Here is a 22,257-nt window from a genome sequence, read left to right on the forward strand (position 1 = left end):
CGGGATGTTCTCTTTCCCTATGCAGCATCTCAGACTGAACACTGCCATCTGTTGACGGGTGGGCCAATTGCACATCTGGGGTTTCCCCCTCTGCTTTTTCTAGCTCAGGTAGTTCATTAGAAGGAGCAAGCAAAGACTGTGTTCTCACTGGACACTTTATTTGGAAAATCTACAGCTGTGCGGCTGATCCGCTCTGCAATAACGGCGCATTTCAACACTAACGTATCACTTTATCATTCCTTTCCATTTACTAATTATGCTTTTATGCACTGACCTCAGGTTAAACTTCTTATTTTATTTGACGCCGGAAAAAAATTCCAATCCTCACTGGGGGCATTCAGTATGATTTTGGTTGAAATGTACTTTGAGTCAAACCACCAGAATGGTGCTTTTAACATTCACTTTGTTACTGCGCAGCTCATCCATTAATCAAAGAGCGGCGAGTCGGTTGATTTTGTTGCTGGCTGTTGATGCTGGCCCGCTAAAATTCCCTGGAAACGCTACTTTGCTGAAATCGCTCTTCCCAAGCTAATTGGCTGGGAAAGCGTAAACGACGAGCGATCACGGAAGTTTTCACGCTGAAAGGCTCGTACGAGTGTGTTGAGCATGGGAATAACACGGGGAGTATGTTTTGAGACAAAAGTTAGAGCTCTTCAGTGACTCGTGTATTTGGTGATACAGTTCAGTACAATTGAAGGAAGTGAGGAAGGGATGCAGCTTTTAGTCATATTTAGAAACTTTTCTCCCTCCCTCACTCCACCTACAAGCAACAATTTCTCTTCTTTTTTTTCGATTTGAAACTTCTGGTCCCCTATTCCTCATCTTCCAGGTTCGGAGTTTTTCATGATGAAAACACGTGTCAGTGTTAAGCCTTTCATGTAAAACAATTTAAAAAAAAATTGGCAGGAGATTTGTGTTTAAATTCCTGTTTGATAAAGGGCTGAGAGCAACTTTTAGTGGGGGGGGGGGGGGGGGGGGGCTCAATGTCTGTTTCGGTTTGTTGATCCCTGATGATTCATGCTGGTTGTTCCGTGGGTCAGGTAGAGTTTGGGAAGCGTGGCCGGAACAAAGCTTATCAACCTTGTTGAACGCCTGCCGCGTGAACCCCACACGTGTAGCCTATCTATAGAGGTTTGCAATGCGTTGGTGCATCCCCAATCACGAGTGACAGCAAAACTTGACCTTCTTGGCGGATGTGAGCATATATAATATCTGTTGGAGCACATAAACAATCGTTTCTATATCGTGTTGGCACATGATGATTTTCATAATCAGTCCCATCAAATTCACATCCGGGATGCCGTGCCATCCATGTGCTGATTATCATTCTTACTTTTAAATGAGGCAAGGGGCTGTTGTGCTTTGCTGAATAGCGATGGCAATCTGATTCGCTCGGCTCGAACCGCATGAAAAACGATGTCTCATCAAGCCCTATGTTTGTGTTTTCTGATTAAAATCAAATTAGCCACCCAGCACTATTATTCCGTACTTTTGGCTTGGACGTATGCTTCGTTAATTGGATCACACGCTGGACAAAAAAGAGGGCTTGTGGAAGTGATAAAAAAAAAGAGCAAAATTAAATTGGAAATTGGGCTTCATTATCTCCGGTGGGGGGGAATGTGCTTTGGTGGGGGGGAATGTGCTTTGTCGGGATGCCAGCTAATGCAGTCAGGTGTGCCGGAATGAATTTGCAGGGAGATAAAACTCTCTATTTTCACACACGGCACATGAGGCATAGGTGTGTGTTTATGTTTGTGGTAGCTTGGCACAGGTCTCAACCCTAACCGTAATCAGATCGCCCCCCCCCAGCCCCCCCCCCCCCTCTCTCTCTCTCTCACCACATGCATATCACTCAATGAGCAGCCATCCGTGCCTCCAATGCATCAATGCACTCAGCGTGATGGATTATCTCCTCACACAGCCTTCACATGCACACCAATATTGTGAAATGGAAATTTGGACACATACAAGACATCACAATGAGGAAATATGTATGTACTATGCGAAGATCCACAGCTAATGAGCTTCTTTTTTTCTTTTTTCTTTTTTTTTTGTCATATGCAAAGTGAAATCTTTTGAGCTTTTGAACCCTGTTTGGACACTTCCCTCTTCACCTGCTTGCAGGTAATTTCCTCAACCATTTCCCTTCAGAGAGCAAACACCATCCCTGAGGAATTACGGCAGCTACTTTTTCGATGCTTGTAATCTGGCAGCCAAAGGGGAAGCAACCCAAAAGCTATTTTTTCTCGAAAGCTTAAAAATGTTGAATGAATGCTGTGTTGTGTACAATTTTGTCCGGCATTGCATCTTGCTTTGATGACACAAATTCCAATTATCTCAAGACTATGAAATGTTTATTTTATTTTATTTTATTTTATTTTATTTTATTTTATTTTATTTTATTTTATTTTATTTTATTTATTTATTTATTTATTTATTTATTTATTTATTTATTTATTTATTTATTTATTTGTTTTTTTACCTGTAAACTCAACAGAGAAGGATTACATGGAATATGACAAATTACTTAGTGGAGCACACGCATTTAAACACACGTTTAAACTTTGCCAGTGACAATGCAATCAGTTAGCTTCGGGACCATTTTACAGTGGCAAACGTCACATGGTTCTCTGCATATTTAGGTACAGTAATTGTAAACATGGGACGAAGCTAATCCTTCTAATCTGTTTAGCAAATCATCACATGATGCAACAAAAAATAAGTCAGTCCATCAATAGAATAATTAGGCCAAAACAATAAATTAGTTGCAGGCCTCCCTCCTCCATGCGGCCAGCATGTGACAAAAGTCACAGCTGCATTGCGGAGTAAATATTTAGGTTAGTCGCTGACAAGCTATTAATATTGGCTATTAACTTCTTGTGGATGTCTGTAATTCATTTGGATGCAGCATCCCTGTAAATCGTCATACTTTGCTACAAATATGACTTGTAATACGCATGTAGTGACATTTAAAGTTCGCGTCACGTACATAAGATAAAACTTTATAATTTGTGTGAATGAGCGCTTGCTTTATAGTTTTTCATTTTGCTGTTGGTCAGCAGAACAGAAGCTGGCTGGTGCAGTATCTAGGTCAGTGTGTCCCCCCCCCCCCCCCCCCCCCTATTCATCCGACCAAAGAACAATGTGAGTATGCACACACAAAGGAACCCTAACTTAAAAATACTCTCGTCTTGTGCAAGTTGAATTGTGATACATCATGTTCTCTTCCTACCACTTAGAGTGACCGTGTCAGGATTTGATGTGGTTAGAAAGAACCAGAGCCAGGACAAGTTGCCCAAACATTGTACTCCAGTAAGAGTACCGTTACTTTAGAAAAATGACTCAGTTGACAGTCATAACTATTGAGTAACCACGGATTTATTTTTAGAATAGTGAATGGTCTTAAATGAACTTTCTTTAACACGTTAATTAGGTCTCTCTGACAAAACGAAATAGATTGCGCAAGCCCCAAAAAAATAGCAAGCGGAATCCAGCACGATATAATTTGCAAGTTGCATTTCTTCTAAACCAACAAGTAAAAATAGTATTAAAAAGACTACTCTGACTTAAATAATTTTAACAGAGAAAACATAGCTTGTTGCTACCCACTTCTGATTTGAGCACACTTTATATTTGCATCTATTGTACTGGATGTGATTTGCATTCTCTAGGAAGGAAAAACAAGCATGAGGCATTGTGCGGTTTGGACATTTGTTCCCGTTTTGATGTGGCACTTCATGCGCCGCTCTACATCCACTGCTTTCAATACATTTATATGCAATGTGCTGGACTGCATTTGCAAAGTCTTTTATTAGAAAAAAAAAAAGTTTTGTTTTAGAGTTTACTATCAACTTCAGTTTTCTGCAGCTGGAGAGTCCACACGTTCAATTTCATAACCCACTGAACACCGGGAGTGGGTCACAACTCACAGCAGCCATTTTGTTCATCCTTGAGGCGGCAATTGGAAAAATATATATTTTTTCCCTGAATACAGCCAATGCCAGCCATTCATTGGTGTCATCTTCTCAAAGGCTGCAGGTCTGCTTGGAGAGACCACGACAATGTCGCAGACCTCAGACCAGTCGGGCTCATTCGCATTGAAGCCCTCTTGATTGACAGCTCAGCTGGAAACAATTGGGTCCCTTGGATCCACAACATATTAGTACATCTGGTGCCAAGAACTTAAATAAATAAGTTTCATTTTGATTTGTGTGGACTGTATGGGTAAGTGTCGCCTTGGCATAGAGCAGTAAAAACAATTGAGAAGAATGATTCAGTCTTGGGGCTGTCTGGAAGCATGAAAAGCTTTAACCTTGAGTCTTTGCCATTTTATGTTGGCTATCACTCAAAATGAAGTGTGTTCTTCCTTTGATATAGTACAATAATCCCCAATAGATCGGTTTGAGAACGACATAGGCAACTGACAAAATCCTCGACACCAAATCCCATCCAGTCCTTTCGCTTGGTGGGGCTCAAGTACGCTCTCTAAAGCGCTGATGCCACTCGTCTCGATTCACTGCGTGACATCATAACATCAAGGCCCCCCCCCCCCCCCCCCCCGCCACAGAACGTCAGCAAAGACGTGCAGCACCGGTGAGCATCGTCGTGTCAGGTGGCTAATAACGCCATCAGATGGACCACTCAAGTGCATTCTTTTTAACGTGACAGGAGTGACATTTTTTTTTCAAATACAGTTGCTTGACCTTAGCGAGAGAATCGCATGTTCTCTTGTTGACCAGCCTTGTAGATTTCTAATTCATTAAAGTGCACCAAATACGCCGAGATCAACTATTCTGGAGTGGTAAGCTCTCGGCGGACGAATGCAAATTAGAGTCCCATCTGTCAGTACGCCCTGTGACAAAACGGTCTCTGAGAAATACTCAGTAGACATTGTTCAACATACATTTCTAATCAACATGCTAATCCAGCCCCACAAAGATCTTGTAAATTAAATTAAAGGGATGGCAGTTGTGAATCCTCATTTAAAAAACTAAATCTCACAGTAATTATTATACAGTACATCTCTTGCCAATTTAGACGTGTGGAAGCGTTTTAAATAACAAGGGAGCAGAAGAACAAAACGTGATATTTTGACCAGATGTGTTGCCAGACGTGTTCGTCCATCTTGTCAAGCGGAACGTCGTGTTTCTGTCTGTACGTAGAATATGGAAAAAATTAAAATGAGTGGAGCAACGTAATGAGAATGCTCCATTTGTTTTTTTTTGTAATTATTTTTTACATTGTCAATTTTTCTAATAACGCTTTAAGGACGCACGTTAACAGCGAGGTGGAGTTAGTTCAAATGTTATGTTACACGTTCCCCAGAGGGAGATTAGACGCATTGCAAAAAGAGGACAAATACACAGATGTGCACTATAGAAAAGTAACACAGCCTAATTTGCACAGCAGTTTAAACTAAAGCATTTTGTAAGCTGGTTTAAAAAAATAAATAAAATACAAGCAAAAATAACACTACTGCAGAGAATCATTTTTCCCTTCATCAGCCGTTGCCTGCAGGAAGAACTCTGGCCGGCGCTTTGTTGACATTTTCACGGCCCTTCACTCAGCCGTCCCCGCACAGCGGTTCAGCGAAGGACAGCCGCAAAATGAACGAGTAACAAACCCGCAGATAACAACTGCAAGGCCTCTCTTCTCACAATGCCAAGAGCGAGCGCGCCAAAATAAAACGTTCCCTGCCGGTCAACGGTTCCCTAACTTGTGTTGAAAGAAAACTGTAAACATTTAGTCATCCTTTTTCATCTTTGTTTGTGTGGTGTTGAGTATGTTTGCGGAAATCATTTCATGTGTACACTTACCGGGGTTTTTTTGCCTACCTTCCTTCCCCCAATTTACTAAGTGAATGATATAAACAAGACATGATTAAATAAACTCGTATTGACTCACAGGCCACCGCACTTCCCTGAATGCTTTTGGACTCGAACCATTTGACTTCTCTGAATTGAGACGGCATACTTCCTATACTTGATGCAATTGAAAGGAATCACATTTGACAAGCCGATCAGGTAATTATTTTTGAAGACATGCAACGCAATGACAGTTTACTATGACAAAGGGTTCACTCCGTCTGACGGAGATTCCTCGTTCCATCAACCTAATTGATCCGGTGGTTGCCAACTAATCTGTGGAGAGTGCGTTGTGTGCCGCGCTCCCGTCCGATCAGATGACGGCTGCAAAATGCCGTTTTGGCAAAACAGTGCTCATAGCACCACCCTGCTGCGATCATGTGTTTTGACAGTAAATCTAAGTATGAAGTCATGCAAGGTATTGAATGACGTGGGAATTGTGGGAATCGATCGAGGGAGCATTATGTGACCTCATTGTGGCTTAATAGCAGCATTTACAACGGTGGAATGAGAAAGTACATTGTAGTGACCAAGTGACAGTTATTTCAATTGGAAAAGTACAGGTGAACGGTATGGGATTTTTAATGGGTTTTAGGTGAATTAATGAGCACACGCTCACACGCACGCACATATGGACACGCACGCCCGCACGCGCATATACTCACGCACATACAAAAAAAAAGATTAAAAGAAAAAAAGAGAGAGAGAGCAATGAATCTGACATGTTGAATCGGTAAGATTACCAAATGAACAATACTGAGCTCTCTCAGGAAAAACAAAAAAGGAAGAGTACAGCTATAGCCAATATATTCAATTGTGTTTTGGTTTTCAGGCAGCCGCTGGGTTTTCGTCTCAAATTAATGTGCTATTAATTTTCAGGTATCGTTAACATGTTCATCCGAAACATTTGCTAAGTTGTGTGTTAATTAAGAGTTCAACTTAAGTTAACTTTTCTGCGCTGCAACATCAACGCATTACACCCTGGTAAAAGTTGCACCTTCAAAATAAAAGCATGCAGTATAATCCAGTTTTGACTGAGTTTCTTAAGTCACATGGTGCCTTATTTACTAGACACTCTCAAAATAGAAGCAATCATTTGTGTGACTGATAAATAAGTCGCCATGTGTTAAGAAAAAAAAAAGGCCGTTGAAACTTATCATACTTGAGTGCTCTTATTTTGAAGGCCTGACTTTTGACAGAATTTACGTCTATGTAGCCCCAACTTGCCCAAGGGTTGCGCAGCACACCGGGAAACAAAACAAAACAAAAACACCAAAAACTCGTATTGTGGAATTTGCCTTGCCGTTTGTTGAACCCTTGTTACCACAGAAGTTCCAACAAGGTCCTCCCTTCCTTTCCTTAGTCTCTCCTTTGGTCTCTTGAGGTCTCCCTGATTTGTTGGAATTTAGATGTTTCTGGGGTTGGTGAAAAACTCTGGTTGGTGGCCCGGTGGGTGGTGTCTGGTCGGCGCTGGATTTCACTTCCCTTTGTTTTCTTTGGTCCTTCCTCGGGTCTCTTTTTGGTGAACTAATGAATACACACACACTCGCACGCACGCATGCACACACGCACACACACACATACACGTACTCACCCACATACAAAAAAAAAAGAAAAAAAAAGAGCAATGATGATGACATTACCGAATGAACAATACTGAGCTCTTTAAAAAAAAAAGAAAAAAAAAAGAAGTTCCAACAAGGTGCGAAATAATATTGAATTCAAGAAAGAACCCAGAAAATGCATCCTGACTCTCAACCTCCTTCCTGCCATTAATAGTCTTCAATCAAGTTAGAACTTAGAAGTGATGTTAAATGTACTTTTTTTTTTAGTCCTACACATATTTATTTGTATGTGAATCGATCATTCTTTTCTTTAAAATGTATTTTTGTGTTCATATTTGTGGATGCCTGGAACAGACTTACTGGATTTACGTTATTTCCTAATGGAGAATATAGTTTTGGTTTTCATAAGGTTTTAGTCTTAAAAACGCTTTTGTGAGAAACGTTGTTGTCAATCATTGATATTTGTCTGATGCAGAGCCCCGCCCGACCTGTTGAGAGCCAGTCCAGTTGGTGCTCTGTCAGCTAAAATGCAGAATATAAAAGGCAAATGCACATTGTGGGAACAAAAAGTGGAAAAAGGAACCACGATTCCTGAGAAACGTCTCCATTGGGATCTGGCGCATTGGCGCTCGCATGCTTTCCAGACATGACCTTGCAAATGGCGCTTTAATGACGTTCCAGTCACAAGCCCTAAACTACAGTGCGGGGCCGACAGCTCCAGCCCGCAGCTGGGAAACTTCTGCAACTGCTTTCACCAACGACACCAAAATGCCCCGTTGGACCTCCGCATTCAGCATCTCAAATTTAATACCACCTCAAAGCAAACAAGAAGTAAAAAGCAAGCCATGTTGCAAAACAACAGATGTTTTTCCAACAGTAGTTACCACACTTGGACAGGTTTCAGTGAGCGGTTTGTCCTTGTTTAGTCTGTGACCTCATGACAGCGGTCTGTCAGACCAGCATCAGCATCCATCTTGGCTCGTAGCGTCTCGGCGCGTTGCTTTTGTTGGGCCGCACTACAGCTGCTCTTTAGTCTCGGGCTCTCTAATTAACTGGACTGTTGAAAGAGGCTTTTGTGATTCTCTCGATTCTGCGCCTACAGTAATAGTACTGACAAGAAAGTTCATGTCGTGATTTTTTTTTTTACTGATCAGTTGATCAGATGTGATCACGTTGGGGTTTTAACTCCAGGCTGTTTGTTTACGGCAGCTATATAATGACGGTGTCTGTTTTGAACAGTCGGAAGGATTATGAGCCCTGTATGCTGTGCTTTTGTTTTCCTGGGCGCACCACTGACATCACATCGGATTGTTTGCGACCAGCCAGTGGATTAGGATAATTTTTATGATGTTTTTAATCCCCTTTTATTTTTCGATCCCAGCACCAAATGCAGCCTTTTGTTTCATGGTTTCAATAAAAGAGTCAGAGTTAGCTTTGAGGGCCGATTGGCGCGCCCTCACCAAAAGCTACAACAGATGTTGCACTTTTTGTTCTTTATTGATCAATTGGCAATTGCCTGCCACATAAATACCCCGATGGCCTAAAAAGACACGAATCTCGAGGGGGAATCCCTGCCTCCTTGATTAAGTGAATGGTCAAAATAGAAAAGAGGATGATTCACCTACAGTAAATTCCTGCCGCGGCTTTTGCTCTGACTGAGGTTTTGGGTGCCCGCAAAAAATCACTTAAAAATCTATTAACTTTTGGAGATGCACAAAGGACGCACAACCACATGTTTAAAACTGTATTGGTGTACATTTTTCAGTCCGCCAGGCCATTTTGGTTGCCAGAATGAGACTGCTACCAGTAAAACACTCGGAGAGTTTCAAAGGTTTTTGGGAAACGGTACAAGTTTAGTACAAGTTAAAAGTGCAACAACATCATCTTGTCTGTTGCTTCCGGAATGTGGCAAAAAGAATTACTATGATCCATTTGGCTTTTGTCTTTGGCTCTGTGTTTAGGAATATTTGCAGGCTTGTAATGTCACAGTATTGCAAACTTCACTTGTTTAACTCAACCGCCGCAGATGATGCGCGGGAAGCACAATAATATGAAAGGGGAAAAAAATACATCAAAGTGAATTGACAATTTGCAAGGTTATGACTATGATTACTTATGATGTCACGGATCATCATCCCTCAATAAGCAAGGTGGCAACCAAAAATGCTTTGTCGTATCACGAGTGTTCACAACAAAAATTGGTGTTTCAAAAGGCATACTCTCGCTCGGGCAATCCGTTACTTCCGTGACAACAGTTTTTCAATGTGAGGCACCGACTGCATTTTTTGGTGATCGTGCCGTTGAGTCGCTCGGGCGTGCGACGGGGCCTTAAACAGTTGACCTGAACAAGTGAGCCGAACATTTGAGCCGGACAGGACTTTAGCGTTCGTATTGTGATGTCTGCCACCCATTCTTCACAACACATTCTTTCAATGGAACAAAAGGCAAACCTGTCAGACGACGCGATTGGTCCTCGCGGTCAGAGGTGATTTACCTTCGCGTGTCAGGAAGCAAGTTGGCGGAGAAACAATGCAGCAGTGTTGTCGTCCTCTGTTGTGACACTTCTTCCCCGTTACCGCTGACAACTGTGAGCTCAAATGCTTTTATAGGTTGATCTACGCGCCTCCTGCTGAGTGTCTTTGGCAATTGTAATAGCGCTGGCTCGCGTCCTCCACCGGGTTGTTTGCCTTTTAAAAGTCCTGCCAACACACACACACCAAGTGTCAGTCAACTCTGCCTTGTACTTCCGTGTCGTAAACATCTGGTTGCCTGGATGCCAGCCTGTTTTAGCGCACTTCTATGAAAATCCGTGTTTACTAGAGAATTCTTCTGTTTTGATTTGAGGGAAAATTGTGGATGAATTATTCAGGCAGCAAAGGGGGGAGTCATTACTCAAATCTATTCTGGGAGAGTGTGGTGCTCAGCAACCACTTGAGGAGATGAAAGGAACCCCTGTCTTTTTTGGGTATCGCCTGTAGTTTTGTAACTTTTGTGTATTTAGAGATTGTTGACCGTACATCTTCATTTGGGTGAGCGCAGGCTGACCTTGGGTCAAAAGTAACCCAATTATGGATCAAAAATGGACCAATCCACTTTATGGGTTCATTTGTCCCAACTTTCTGGGTTCTTTTATACAAAATGACCCATTTCTTGACTCAAAGTTGGGTCAAATCGACCCAAGTAGAGGATTGGTCCATTTTTCACCCATAGTTGGGTTTCTATAATCCATCACACAATTGTTATCACGGCTAGAGATATTGCAATATTAAAACTGCCACAATATATCGTCGTCGTCATGTCACGATATTAAAAGCAGCACATCTGTTAAAAAAGTTGGGTTGATTTCTGTTTGTGCAGTTCTAGCACCCTCTGGTGGCTATTTTTTTGTTTTTTTAGTGCAGTTTAGTTTTCATAAGGCATGTTTTGGCCCGTCTATGTTTAAAATCCATGCTAATGGTCAGATGAAGGAGAACGCAATATGCTTGTGAACAGAGTCAATGTGTAGGAACACAACGTGTGCTTGCATTAGCAAGTAAGGACGTCAATATATATACTATATTTATATATTTTTGCTACAAAATATCTATAATATTTAGCATTGCAAAAGCACAATATTGTGCACTCTAAAACCAGTTGGGTCAAAAGTAACCCAATTATGGATCAAAAATGAACCGATCCACTTTATGGGTCAATTTGACCCAACTTTCTGGGTTGTTTTATACAAACCGATCCAATTTTTTGACCCAAGTAAAGGATCTGACCAATATTTATGAGTTGTTTTATGCTGACAGACCCATTTCTCGACCCAAGTAGAGGATTGGTCCATTTTTCACCCATAGTTGGGTTATTTTTGATCCAAGTGTTTTTAGAGTGTTGTTTTTAGGCTACGTTCATATCGCAGGGCGTGATGCCCAATTCGTAATTTTTATTGAATCCGATCTTACAAAAACAAATGCGACATCTAATATGAACGCGACTCTCGTGCGCAAAGAGCACATGTCGAGTGGTGTACACTCAAAGCAAGGACGTCACGTTGCGGTGTTCACGGAAGTAAACATTGTCCCGACTCACAACGTTTTACCGCCAGCTAAGCCACTGAGGCAAAGCAACTTTTATCAGTGTCATATGCAAATTTAGCTGTGCCAACGCACACGCTCCAGACTGGTGGACTCGTGTTAGGAGTTCGATTCATGTGTCTCGTCTGCATGCGGCTAATTCTTTTATTTTATTTTATATATATATATATATATATATATATATATATATATATATATATATATATACATACATACATACATACATATATATATATATATATATATATATATATATATATATATATATATTGTTTTTTTGTATGTGGGTGAGTATGTGTATGTGCATGCGTGCATGTGTGCGTGCGTGCGTGCGTGTATTTGTTAGCTCACCAAAAACCTATTAGAAAAAATCCCATACTGTTCACCTAAACCGAACACCGCCGTCAGGAGACCCGAGGGGACCCGAGGGGACCAAAGAAAACCAAGGAAGGTGAAATCCAGCACCGACCAGACACCACCCACCGGGCCACCCACCAGAATTCTTCCCCAACCCAAGAAACATCTAAATTCCAAAAAATCCAAAAAATAAAAATAAAAAATCAGGGAAACCTCAAGAGACCGAAGGAGAGACTGAGGGAAGGAAGGAAGGACAGACGAAGCCGAGTGAGATCCATGCGGCTAATTCTGACCATCTTCACTGCGGTTGTCTTAACACACACACGCACGCACATGGCGCAGTGATGCACGAGACGCTGCGATTCTGCAAAGGCGGTGCTTTGTGTGCGTGTCAATTAATGGCAAAAACTCTGGAGAGAATTCAGAAGGGGAGCTCGTTCCCCCTCCGGATTGCTCTCAGCGATCACCAGCATTTTGCTCCGTAATTGTTTACATGTGTCTCATTCCAACAGAAATATATTACAAAAACATCTCAAGGTCCCGTTGGCCCTTTGGATCTTTTGGCAGCGGATGAGAGGGGCCATCCAAAACTGCGGCCAAGCTTTGCTCCACTGCACCAGCAGTTCTCTCCTCTTCCTCATCAAGGTCACGTTAGATTGGAATGTTCTATCTGAGCGGCCCGTTTGCCTCGTCAATATTGTCACGTTTGAAGTGATTTACATTGCAGACGCAAACATTCAGGGATTGCCACGCAGGGTGTTGCATTTGTCACGAGGCGATAAAGCAAATTTATTGCTCCATCATTTATTGCCTGTTTCCTCTTAAATGATTGCAACAACGTTTATCAACAACGATGGGAACTTGTTCTGTGGGAAAATAAAATGACTCATCTTGCTTTGTTATGGTCAAACACAGAACATCCCATATTTCAAATTATCTTTAAAATGTGAATTGTACCGGAATAGCCAATGGATGTGAGAGAACCAAAAACTGGTGGGAGGCAAAATATGCTGCAAGAATGCCTTTTAACTGGTGTGGTGCACAGAGTGTAGATAGCAGACCTCCTCCAAGGCAAGATGAGACTAATTTGGGTGAAAAATGTCATGTGTTGGATGGGAAGGTCAACACAGTGTCATGGACTGGCCACAGTGCAGGAAGGCCGCAACGGCGAATTGTTCAAATGAAGGGTTTTGCAAAATCTATTTAATAGCAGTTCGAAAAAAAAAAGCATAATGCCACAATTGTGTCAAAAACAAATAACAAACATTTAAGTTATTCCACAAAACAAGTTACCATAAATATCAACATCATAATTTTGCCTTGTTAAAAGCTGGATCATTTGAGCGACAATCGTCTAATAACATATAATTAGACTACAGCATATTTTGGAACACCCTGTGCATTCCTCAAGCGGCACCTTTTATCCGAGATGTGCCAAACTGTTTCTTCCTTGGCCAAATGTACCCAACTCTCAATGTTTGTGTTTAATCTTGCTAACAGTCACACGACTCTTCAATCAAAACAAGCCCCATGCGCTTTCCGAGCTGATTTGGACGCGAGCGTCTCAGCACTCCAACATGTGTAAGAGCTTTTGAGTGTTTTGTAGTCGTTATGAATTGCATCGTGGCGTCCCACAGCAGAGCTCCGGTATCAGGCCCCACTTTGGAAAAGCCCCTTTTTCTGTCTTCTGGGAGTTTGCTTTAATGCCTCTCTCTCTCCCACCAAGATGTTTTGGCTAAAATCCTCTTCCAGTTTCTGGAGGGTCGCTCCCAGGAGCTGGATAAAAGCGATGAACGACGCATCTGGGCATCAAAAAGTGAGCAGCAGCAACATGTGAGGGATGTGAGAGCAGGAAAGAATGTGGAGGAGTTCCAAAACGTGCGGCTCCAAACAATCATAAGTCAGTTGTTGTTTTTTTTTGCCTCAGTCAATTACTTTTAATCACTGTTGTTTTTATTAGCAAGACATCAGAGGCCATTAACTCATTCACTGCCATTGACGGCTATAGACGTCAAAAATTCATTTGAACTATTTCTATTAGTTACATTTTTTCCCCCACTTCTGTTAACAAGAGTATGAAAATCTAGACTTTTTTCTTGTATTAGAACAGATATAACATTTGTGATTAATCGTGAGTTAACTAGTAAAGTCATGCGATTAATTACGATTAAAAATTGTAATCGCCCGACGCGCCAAATTTTTTAATAATCTTTTCCTTATATAAAAAAAAGATTATTAAAAATTAGGGGCATCAGGCAATTACAATTTTTAATCGTAATTAATCGCATGACTTTACTAGTTAACTCTCGATTAATCACAAATTTGATATTTGTTCTAAATGTACAAAAAAAAATCTAGGTTTTCATACACTTGTTAACAAAAATGGAAAAATATGTTAAACTAATAAGAAATAGTTCAAATTAATTTTGTGAATGAGTTAATAGCAGAATACTAATTATTTTTCACACCATGTGTTGCTTCTGTCTACGCCTGTGTATTTTTTTATTTTTTTATACAATCCAGTGTGAAGATCATTCCAATTGGTTCTTGTTACCACCCAAAAATATGTCCCCCTCTGTGATTGGGGAACATGTCAAACATCTTCGCCCTGAGGCTAGCCAGCGGGCAAAACTGCTACCATTGGATTCACTTGTTGATTATATTTTAATGCCAGTCTGTGGCTAGGAGTAAAGGACACACTGTTCAAACATAAAACCGAGTTTCACCCTGATCTGATCCACATATTGGTTTCGATTTTGAAAGTAACATCCCAGATCCAGTTCAATTGATTTTTTAACTGATCTGCACTTTTGCTTCCTCGCCGCTTGACTCACCGCTTTACATCCGTATGGCACGCTGAGACCAGAGATTAAGAGATTAATGGCGGGCCCTGTCCCCACCAGCATCACACAGGCACCAGCGGGGGGGAACGCCTGTCCGTCGCATATGCCCATGCCCCTCGCAGTCACAAGGCCGAGCGGGGGATGCATTTCCCACTCGGAACAGGCGGCTTCCAAGCGGCCATAATTCCAGTCGACCTCTCGCCGAGCCCTGCTGGGAATTATCCGCTTTCAAAGTGGTACAACACTGTGACATTCGGTTTAACAGGGCACTGCCGTCTGTGGGATTGTCATTTCAAGAACTTAAAGCTCTGTGTTGTGGGCTGGGAGCGTGCTTTGCTCATACGGGCTCAAATATAAGTGTATGTTTGACTCTTAAGTTTCATGCAGTTTACTGCTACTGCTACTTTTTCTTGTTTCTGTTAAACATGTCATTTGGCATGGGAGCTGTTTTGCACGTAGGGATCAGAGGGAACTTGATTGAAACCCAATGTTGCATTCTGTAGAGCATGTTAGGTTGTATGAGGGGCCAAAAAGCAACAGTAAGTAAATTGGTGACTTGTTGCCATATTTAGAGACTTCAGTTCTTTACACTCCTATTTTGTTTTGGTGTGGATATAGAATTTCATTGGCATGACTTACAGCCAATCATCTGCCTTTGAACTGGAAATAAAACCGCTTTTTGCGTCAATAATAATAATAATGCCAACAGCACTTGGTGCTGCTCAATATGTTTGGTCACTAGAGGACGGTGTCTTCTTCCTGCGACCTCAATCAAACATGCACACGCTTCGATCAAGTGCAACGATGACGCAATCCACCCTCGCGCGGCAACTGTCCATCATCCGTCCCATCAGTGAGTGATGTGCGCGACAGCCTGCGTACGAAGCACTAACTTTGGATTAATGGCCATCAATCCCTCGGCCTGCCTGATAGCCACGTGACGCAGCAGGAGCCGTGCGTGTCTGCGGAACGGCCGCATGAACGTCTTAGATAAAGCGATGCGGCGCCATGGCAGCGAAAGTGACAGGGGAAAGTGACAGATGGCAGCAGAGTGATGGAGGGGGGCGGGGGGGGTGTGGGGTGAGGATTGTGTGTCACTAGGCTACAGTGGCAAGTGGGGTGGCGGTACGTGTAGACTTTTCAGATTAGTGTGTATTGTTGCTTGTTGGATCTGTGTCAGCGTGCAAGCAGTGCGATGCGGAACGGCGGTGACATGCTCCAGGCGTAGAAACCACTCGGGAATTAGTTGTTTGTTTTGATTTGGTCATGAAGTGGCTGTCATCAGTGCGCGCTGCATTGGCGGGGGGCAGTCGCAGTGCACCTGCCACACCAGTTGGCAGCCCCAACATGCACTCCAAAGAAGACCTGAACACCAAACAGGTAAGATGCTGTGGCAGAACGGGGGAAACCTGCGCCCACCACAGCTTCATCTTGGACCACTTTGTGCGCAGTGACATCATTCCCCAGCTCTCTTTCCACTTTGATAGGTACTGCTCACAACTTTATCCAAGCCTGACTTTTTTCACTTTTGCTGCTTTCCCCTCTCTTACAAAGCTCAACCCAAAACACGCTTAGGACCGCCCCCTCATTTGAATAACATCTCGACCTGACAGAGCGTTTGCAGCATGAAATAAATAAATAAATGTGAGAGCAGTGTGTTCATAATTTAATTTAATTCTATTTATATTTGTTTTTGTATTTATTTTCAACATTTATGTTTATATTTATTTATATTTTTTGAATCTCGTTTTTATTTTATCATTTATTTTAACTTGTATTTATTCATTGAGAAAAAATATCTATCTGCCTATTTATCTATCTATTTATATATATATATATATATATATATATATATATATATATATATATATATATATGTGTGTGTGTGTGTGTGTGTGTATATGTATATAGTTGTTTTTATTTACATTTATTTTTGTATTAAATTTTTGAATTATATCCGTTTTTAATTTCACTTTTATTCATTTATTTATTTTTTATTTGGGCAGTTTTTGTCCTCCATAGCGAGGTTGACAACAATTAATATAATTCCTAATTACTTTTCCTCTCTTGCCATTGTCTCGGTTGCTTTGCTATCATTCTGTTCTATCCAGTTGCAGTTGATTCTAAGAAAAAAACAATCGTAGCGCTTTCCAAAAAATTCCAAAAACAAAATGCTCATTTCATGCATCCCTGCTATTTGAATTTGTTGGACTATCCTTCCATTTGAAAAGGAACACAATAAAATGTAATGAAAATGAAACGTATTCACGTGAATCTGTGCAAAATCCCAAGCTCACGTTTGTTTTACTTATTATTACATATTAAGCTATCAACCTGAACTCATGCCGACTACTACTAACCTCTCGGGACCGCTACACACAGACTGCCTTTAGCGATAAAGCCAGCTCATATTGATGGCTAAACACGGCTCCATTCTGAAATACATGGTGTCGTGTTATACTCTACAACCCGATGTGTGACCCCCATGCGGAAAAAAATAAATACCAGAACTATGTCTAAACAGCATCTAGATCTCAGCATCCACAAAAATCTCGACTCAGTGGATGCTTCAGAGAGAGTGATAAAGTTTTACGCGTACGACTTCAGGTCGCTGAGCATCCTAATCTTTGGAGTCGGTACGGCCTCCAACTCAAATCGAGTTTTTGCCGACGCTGATGGACTTTCACTGGCTTTTTGCAAATGCCAACTTAGGAACTCTGCGTTTGATCGGCGGTGATAGGAGCAGTTTTTCTGCTGCATGGTTTGTCAAGGACAGATCCTGTTTTGAGAAACGTGTCATGGATAGCATGCGGTTGGTTGTTCTATACATTGGAGCGGTGTGATCGCCATAATGCTTCTTAAACTGGACTCAACTGCAGTTGGGATAGAAAGTGATATTATAAAAGCTGTGTAGCCAAAGATGTCAAATGCTAATCGTCTCAAGTCTGAAACGAAATAGAGAAAAACAAGAGAATAGTGACTGCTGGATCACCCTGTATTTGGAGAAATATGATGCCAAGATAAGCGCAACCCAATAATATAATTTTTTTTGGGTTTGCTCTCCGGCCGGTGGCCCTGGCGGGGCCCGGGGGTCGTCCTTTGGCGCTGCCGCGGCCTGGGGGGCCCTGAGGTGTTGCGCTTGCTCTGTCCTGCCAGGGGTCGACGGCTCCCCTCTTTGGTGGAGATTTTCATGCATGCCAGATCCACCACACCAGCATCTATCGAAACTCAGACGCAATCTGCTTCTTCCTCGGGTCATTGAATCGGTGGAGGCTGGTGTCTGTGGATCTCACTCTGCTTTGTTTGTCCTTCCTTCCTTTCCTCAGTCTCTCCTTTGGTCTCTTGAGGTCTCCCTGATTTTTTGGATTTGTTGGAATTTAGATGTTTCTGGGGTTGGTGAGGAACTCTGGTTGGTGGCCCGGTGGGTGGTGTCTGGTCGGTGCTGGATTTCACCTTCCTTTGTTTTCTTTGGTCCTTCCTCGGGTCTCCTCACGGCGGTGTTCGGTTTAGGTGAACGGTATGGGATTTTTTTTAAATAGGTTTTTGGTGAACTAACGAATACACGCACGCACGCACGCACACACGCACATACACATACTCACCCACATACAAAAAAATTAATTAAATAAAAGAGCAATGATGATGACATTACCGAATGAACAATACTGAGCTCTTTTAGAAAAAAAAAAATATATATATATATATATATATATAAAATTTTAAAAAGCTACTCTACAATGTATATTTAGAAATAGGCAGACGTGTAATTCATTCCTGTAATAGGATGACTTCAATGTGTTATACTGCAAATGTATCTCGTTACCACTTCTGATAAATGTCTTTAACAAGCTACCCGCTTTGGACTTGGAAAACTGCTTTTCTAATAAAGAACAGAGGCAATACGGCAGTGTAAACTGACACTTTTTAATGAGAATGAAGAATTCGCCCATGTGTAATGGCTGTGGGGCTGTCGGGTGGTAGAAAGGCATAATGGCAGCTATATAGCACAAGCGGATTTGCTGCCCTGCAAATGTATTCAAACAATGGAGTGGGGTGATTACATCCTCATCTCGAATCCAGTGTGCGTGTATCCTCCCAGTCTAATAGCAGATAATGGAGCCTGGGTAAAATTGAGTCACATCATATTTTCGGGCAGGAACGTCTGTCTCTGACTTGATGATTGATGAATGGGTTGTGGCCCCACTGTTCTGTCTTCTCTCACAAACTGGAGTTCCCAGACCTGTTTCTGAAGGCTCTCCGTCTCTAATATCATTCAATTGCATCAAACAGATGGAAACTAATTGAAACCATTCAGATGGAAGTTCTATTCTTGTGCAAAGAAAAATTCAACACTGCGAATGGGAAGAAGGATAAACTTGGCTTTAGGTGAAGCACTTCCAGAGAGGCGAAGTGAGGAAACAACAGTTCAACCTTGAGTCGCTCCTTTGATTTTTGTTATCAGGCCACTTGCAGATAAGAAGGAAAGTTCTCCCGACAGCTGAGTGCTGCATAAAAGGGTTGGAAGGGGGGGGGGGGGGGTTGGGGGGTGGGGGCGGGTTGGGTGGGGGGACTTTTGTGTTTTATCAGAAGAGGAAAATGTGCCACGAATCGCTTGGCGCTGTCAGCTTTTTTTCAGTCTCAGGCATCATCCCATCAATGTATAATCACTCGCCTTTATGGACATAATAATGACATGGCCGGAGGTGTTCATTTAACAATGTTTCTGGTTACATTATGCTGCCAAGCGGTTACATTTTTTTGTGAAAGAATAACCTGAGTGGAATACAACATGAATTCCTTGTGCATTTTCAGTGTTGGTTCTGTTGGAATCAACCCAAAATGTTGTCGCTGTGATTCCAGTCCCCTCATAACAAAAATGTTTCTACTTACCATATTGACTAGAACTTTAAGGGTTTCTATGCCCTGTAGACTTGTACATGATCTCGTTTCATCAAGAATGATCGGACCAATTGCCTCGACTGGTGTGCTTTCTCGCTCTATTGCCACAATGCCCCTTTTTATTCTCGCTTCTTTTCATTAGCGCTGGCAGGACTTTGTGAGCGCGTGCCAAGTTTAGGAACACTCCTCGCAGCTGCTGATTGCTTGCTCAGCCTCCTCTCAGTGCGGCTTCCTCTGTTGTCCACTATTGGTGCTTTTCCATTCGCAGAAGCATGTTGTATTTAAGTACTGGGTCAGGTGGGCTTCTAAGTGTGTAAACCAGTGCTTATTGCCAGATCCAGCTAAACAGGACTGGTGTCATCAAAGTCATGTTTCAAACTTCGGTGTAGTCCCCCTGGAGTCTAACACACTTTCTCAAGACTTTATGCTCTTCTGGGGGGATTTTTTTCTATAATCCACCACACAATTATCTCGGCTAGGGATGTAACGATAACGGCAATATCATGATATTGCAATATTAAAACTGCCACAATATATCGTCGTCGTCATGTCACGATATTAAAAGCAGCACATCTGTTAAAAAAGTTGGGTTGATTTCCGTTTGTGCAGTTCTAGCACCCTCTGGTGACTTTTTTTTTGTGCAGTTTACTTTTCATAAGGCATGTTTTGGCCCTTCTATGTTTAAAATCCATGCTAATGGTCAGATGAAGGGGAATGCAATATGCTTGTGAACAGAGTCAATATGTAGTAACACAATGTGTGCTTGCATTAGCAAGTAAGGACGTCAATATATATACTATATTTATATATTTTTGCTACAAAATATCTAGAATATTTAGCATTGCAAAAGCACAATATTGTGCACTCTAAAACCAGTTGGAACAAAAGTAACCCAATTACGGATCAAAAATGGACCGATCCACTTTCTGGGTTGTTTTATACAAAACGATCCAATTTTTTGATCCAAGTAAAGGATCTGACCAATATTTATGAGTTGTTTTATGCTGACAGACCCATTTAGAGGATTGGTCCATTTTTGACCCATATTGGGTTATTTTTGACCCAACTGTTTTTAGTGTGTGAATTTTTTTTTAGTATGAACTCTTTTTTTTTTTTACAATATTGTGACCTATTTTTGTAACGCCAACCACCCCACAATAACGTGATAATTACAGTATCGTATTGTGATGTTTGGATATCGTTACATCCCTAATCACGGCCATCTTGTTGTCGTCCACGTCTTCAAAATGGGTCCTCTTGAGACATCCTTGAGCTTGGGAAAGAGGGGGAAAAAATTTCACACATGTGGGACGAATAAGGAGGTTGCTCCAGCGCGGCAATGCTCTTCTTGGCCAGGAACTGTCAGATGCTTGAGGCCTTGTGAGCTGGTGCGGTGTTGTCACGGTGGAACAGTCGTTTTTACTTTGGGTTTGAAATACATATTTTTGACACAATTCTACAAATTTTCTGACATGCTTACTATATGCTTGATTCTAGACACTGCACTTGTACACTCCACAGTCTCCACTTTGCTGCAGTGGGTCCTTTTTGTCTCCTCAGATAAAATATATCTCTTTACTGTAGTCAACAGTGACATGCTAAGAACGTAATCATTGTTTTAGTGCTTTTCACAATGATAATTATTTGTTATATTATATTATAATTATAATTACAATTATTTAATTAAGTGAAAAACCAATCAGCCCAATTAAAAGCCGAGACGTTCTGTCTTGCAAAAAGTTGCTGCTGTTAACCCTATTTGTAGTTTTTATTTGTAAAAAAAATTCTATTGAGGAGGGCGACCAATCAAATTATTTTTCAAGACACAAAATATGTCAAGCTTTTACAGCTACAGCAAACGGTACAATTTCTGGTTTCGTACAACGCTCAGATAAGTCTGTGGTCTAACGTTTTCTATTTCTGCCTGTCTTCATTAGAGCAAACAGTCTGGCCTCAATATATTCTTCCCAGCTTAGCCGAACGCAAAAGAAGCAGAATGTGGAAAACTGCACATCCCCTTTTGTGTACTCCCTCAAAAAAAAGAAAGAGTGACACGTATTGTGTTATTTTTGGAAGGGGCATAAACAAATCATCTCAGTGGTGTGTTAATATCACTCTGTGTTCCTGTAAAATGGTGTGTGAGAGAGCTCTTGCACCCGTACTTGACCAGCATTAGAGAGGCTGCGCAAATGAGAGAACTTTATGCAGTTCCACACTTTTGCCGTCTTAATGCTGAATCATATCTCGCTCCTCCACATTCCCTTCTTGCTTGCTTTAATGTGCTCCTTGCCTTGAGAAACTTTTTACCTCTCTTTAAACTTTTTTTTTTTTAACCTAAGACCTCCAACTTGGCTAGGCAGGTATTTTACTGGCATGTGAAAGATGGGAAATGTTTTTTACTTTAAATGAATACATTCAAATTAAAGTGATTAAGTATTTCTTTATATTTGCTTATTTAGACTGGAGTTGTTTATTTTTTATGCCATTACTTAACTCAGTCACTGCCATTGACAGCTATAGACGTCCAAAAATCATTTGAACTATTTCTATTAGTTACATTTTTTTCCCACTTTTGTTAACAAAAGTATAAAAACCTAGAAAAATAAATTATTGTACATTTAGAACAAATTTGTGATTAATCGTGAGTTAACTA

General features: G+C 41.4%; 1 protein-coding gene across 2 annotated transcripts in view; it reads left to right on the forward strand.

Annotated features, from left to right (window-relative positions):
* Positions 1 to 22,257, forward strand: part of nav3 (neuron navigator 3) — a 188,647-nt gene that overhangs the window by 32,339 nt on the left and 134,051 nt on the right. The window contains exon 1 of one of the 2 annotated variants that reach the window (XM_086058359.1): positions 16,038 to 16,085. The exons of the other annotated variant lie outside the window; for it this stretch is intronic. Coding sequence (XP_085914485.1) covers positions 16,053 to 16,085 — 33 coding nt within the window. The 5' untranslated portion in view covers positions 16,038 to 16,052. Of the gene's footprint in view, positions 1 to 16,037; positions 16,086 to 22,257 lie in introns of those variants that run through there. 2 annotated transcript variants of the gene reach the window in all.

The sequence above is a fragment of the Leptonotus elevatus genome, chromosome 17 (assembly GCF_054856555.1).
Source record: "Leptonotus elevatus isolate MCC_2025b chromosome 17, RoL_Lele_1.0, whole genome shotgun sequence".
NCBI classification, from domain to species: domain Eukaryota; kingdom Metazoa; phylum Chordata; class Actinopteri; order Syngnathiformes; family Syngnathidae; genus Leptonotus; species Leptonotus elevatus.